The sequence below is a fragment of the Morone saxatilis genome, unplaced genomic scaffold (assembly GCF_004916995.1).
Source record: "Morone saxatilis isolate NCDOM2014 unplaced genomic scaffold, NCSU_SB_2.0 Contig7, whole genome shotgun sequence".
NCBI lineage: Eukaryota > Metazoa > Chordata > Actinopteri > Moronidae > Morone > Morone saxatilis.
The window spans coordinates 1,054,938-1,058,465 of record NW_023340246.1 but is presented as its reverse complement, the minus strand read 5'-3'; the positions used below and the strand labels follow the sequence as shown (position 1 = coordinate 1,058,465).

Genomic DNA, 3,528 nt, shown 5'->3' with positions numbered 1-3,528 from the left:
GGAGAGGTGCCAGTTTCACCTCCTGTGCACTGCAGAGTTGGCTGATGGCTGATAAATATAATAGTAGGATGGTAGATAAGATAAGTAGTTAACTAATTTAATAACAGATTAACTGGCATTCTGTGTTCAAACACTGTAACAGAAAGATTTTGTGAAGTGCTCACTCAAAATCTTAGTATTATATGATTAATATTGTTAATAATATCACAAAACTTTAACCCAAGTAACACAAACAAATAAATGTACCAAGATTTGGACTAATTTCCAAAGTATTCCCAACAAATCTGTAAAAGCAGCACCAAGACCTCATTGGGAACTTGTCGTACACTGTCGTAACTGCCAGCAAATATAATGACTGACTGTGTTAATGCCATGAACAAGTAGATTGTTGTGTTGTTGTTCTCTTCAAACCAGGAGAATGATTTTTATCTCATAGTGGAACAACTTTACTTGTAGATACCAATACATTGATACTGTATGTGTGCAAGGAATGTGGAATACAACTTTTAGTGCTCTTAGTGTGCATGTGCCTGTTGCAGGGCAATCATGGAACACAAGGAGCTGCTAAAGGTACCCTGGGACTGGCAGATAGGTAAGCATGCACACACAAACATACAGAAGTAGCCGTACATACCACAAAATATAATCTACAGGTATATTAATATCATTTGCTTCCTCTGTGTGTTTGCAGGTCTTTTCTATGTTGGTTTCAGTGCCTTCATGTTCGGCCTGTACAGCTTCATGCCAGTGGTGATGAAGAGAACGAGTGCCACCTCAGTCAATCTCTCTTTGCTCACAGCTGACCTGTACAGCCTCTTCTGTGGCTTCTTCCTCTTTCACTACAAGGTAATATTAAACTGCCAGGAAGCATTCATTTGGTGATGTGCATGTCAATAGATGTCTAGACATCTAGCATAATACACTTGAATCTATGACCGAACTGCAGGTGAAATGCATAGTGGGTAATGTAGGTGATTGGTTGGACAAGGAAGAAGATTTTGTGGAATAAAAAATGTATCTCTGCTGCATCATTTATGAATTTTTGACAATGTTATAGGAGATCAATGATAAATCTTTTCTATATTGTTCAGCTTTAACTGTTGCAGTAACAGACAACTGGCAAACACATCTGTTCCTTGTTAACTAGAGACAGTCACAATAATGTCCAAAATTGTTGGAAAATATCATAAACTCACTGTTGAATTGCTACAATGTAGCAAAGTCATGAAAAGTCATCAGATAGTCTGTGCCAACTTTCTAGTCAACAAAGACAAGTTGGCAGCCAAGCCTGAAGTTTATTTATGTGTGACGAATACCATCCTGATTGAATTTCAGATTCCAAAATGGCATCATGTCTTTCTTATTACTCCCACTAATTTACAGAAGAGACTGGTTTATACATGTCCCAAAGGCTAGGTCAGATGGTCTGAATCTGGTAGTGTGGGTGCAGCAGGCAATGAGAAATTATCAATATTTATAGAATTTAACTTGAATTAAATTGATCTCAGGGCACCAACCTTTAGAAAGGATAAATTAATTTAGTCTTATTAAGTATACTGTCAATTTGGAAGTCATAATTAAATGAATAACTACATATCAGATCAATAGCTTGTAAGGGTTGAGGGGTTTTGGAGTTCTGTTATAGTAGAAATTGGCAGCATTCACTCTTGTGCAACATTAAATAGACCAGCATGTATATTCAAAAGCATTTAATTAAAAGGTAATAAGAATAAAAAGACATAATATGTAATCTTAACTAAATGTACAAAACTAAAGAACAAAAGGGAATGTGTGGAATGTTCAAGGTATATGTCTATCATCTGTGTAGGATAATGATGCCCGGTTAGAAAAAAGTATGGTTAGTTTGCATGCAGAACTATGAAAGACATCACAACAATAAACCTCAGTAGTTGTCTGATTGAAATCATTCTAGTTGAAGCTTTGGGGATGGGATGAGATGTAATACAGTCTGGTGTTTACAAGTGCCAACCCATTAAATCTGAAGAGCTATGTGAAATACGTAAACGTGATGAATTTGTCAATGCTTTCATTGCATCCACTTTAGAATTTACAATTTAGACTTGTATTAGGTGGTCTTCAAAGCTTTCCAGCATTTTTAATTTGTTCATCACTTTGGTCTATCCTGGCTTTGTTCAGTTTTTTTTTCCTACCATCTAGGCGTCCATTAATGCTCAGTTTTTTAAGAAAACAAACTCCTCAGAACTCCAATGCAGCTTGTAAGTAGAGGAACATTACTTCAAGACAGAGGGCAAACGAAGCAAGGTTATATCGTTTACACGGTACAATTTTTTTTTCTATGGGTTTATAAAAAAGGTTTAAACTACACCTCTATGGAGCATTTTTATTCAGCTTGTGCTTTTAAACCGTTTATAGTCACAATATCAGGCTCTCTGTAAACTTAGCTAGCGTAAACCCAAACCAATATATCTACACTGACAAACGTTAAGCAGTCCTATGCTCTGTTACCGTTATGCTATATTTATGTCCAGTTACCAGTCTTGGTTAGAGGAGGGGTCCTTTTTTTCAAGGATTCAAGGTTATTTCATTGTCATTTACAATGCAAGGTTGTAGAATGATATTCAGATATAGATAAATATATACATTAACATTGATTAATGATTTTTTTAAATAAAAACATTTGAAAAAAACTATTAATTTCCTTAACTTTCCTCAAGAAATACAATTGTTTCTGTCCTTAATTAACCAGGGTGGAGATGTAACATGACCATGACAGGTTCTCTTCAGTGTTGATTCCCAGGAACAAAAACTGTTCACCAGCTCTACTTCAGCTCCACTGATGTAAACAGGGTAGTGTCTCTTTGCCTATTGCCCCTAAAATCAACAATCAGGACCTTGGTTTTGCTGATGTTGGGCAGTTGTTTTCTGCACACCACTCTGTAAGATTGTTGATTTCCTCTCACCACTGTTTAAAATCGAGCCGATGATTTGTGGTGGTCATCTGCATATTGCTGTTCTGATATTGAATGCAGTGATGTAGGGATATTTAGGTTATAGTTTCAGGAAGTGATTGTAGTAGAGGTGTGACTGTTTTCTTAATGGCATACGTTTCATAATAAAAGTTCAGTTGAAGCCACACAATGAATAAAATCAAGGTTCAAGGTTATCTTTATCATCTATGGAGTTCCATTGGTACATGCAGGAGGTTGGGTTGAATTTGGTTTTGGCACAAAATGAATACCTTGTTTTTTTAAAGCAGAGAGACAAAGCTAAGATCACACTAAGGAATGTTTAAAGTCACTTGTAGCTTCTGTAAAAATTGTAAGTGTACATTTGCTGCAATACATGTTTAAGGCAGATCACTGATGCATAGATTGAAGAGCACCTAAAATAGATAATAATAATAATAATACATTTTATTTATAGAGTGCTTTTCTAGGAACTCAAAGACACTTCACATAACTTCAAAAAAGAAGGTAATAAAAACAACACACTAAAAAATATAGATATATATTTGTGGCTCAGAGGAAGAGCGGGTCGTTCCCTAAT

General features: G+C 35.7%; 1 protein-coding gene across 1 annotated transcript; it reads left to right on the top strand.

Annotated features, from left to right (window-relative positions):
• The first annotated feature begins 19 nt into the window (after positions 1 to 19).
• Positions 20 to 897, top strand: LOC118340812 (solute carrier family 35 member F1-like). Its single transcript, XM_035678957.1, has 2 exons — positions 20 to 592; positions 692 to 897. The coding sequence occupies exons 1-2, from the start codon at positions 547 to 549 to the stop codon at positions 880 to 882; spliced, it is 237 nt and encodes a 78-aa protein (XP_035534850.1). The 5' UTR covers positions 20 to 546; the 3' UTR covers positions 883 to 897.
• Positions 898 to 3,528: the final 2,631 nt, after the last annotated feature.

Bases quoted from the DNA above. Each gene is read 5' to 3' on its own strand.
- LOC118340812 (XM_035678957.1), top strand. From the start codon at position 547: ATGGAACACAAGGAGCTGCTAAAGGTACCCTGGGACTGGCAGATAG. The intron at 593-691 runs GTAAGCATGCAC...GTGTGTTTGCAG, and splicing joins ACCCTGGGACTGGCAGATAG to GTCTTTTCTATGTTGGTTTC.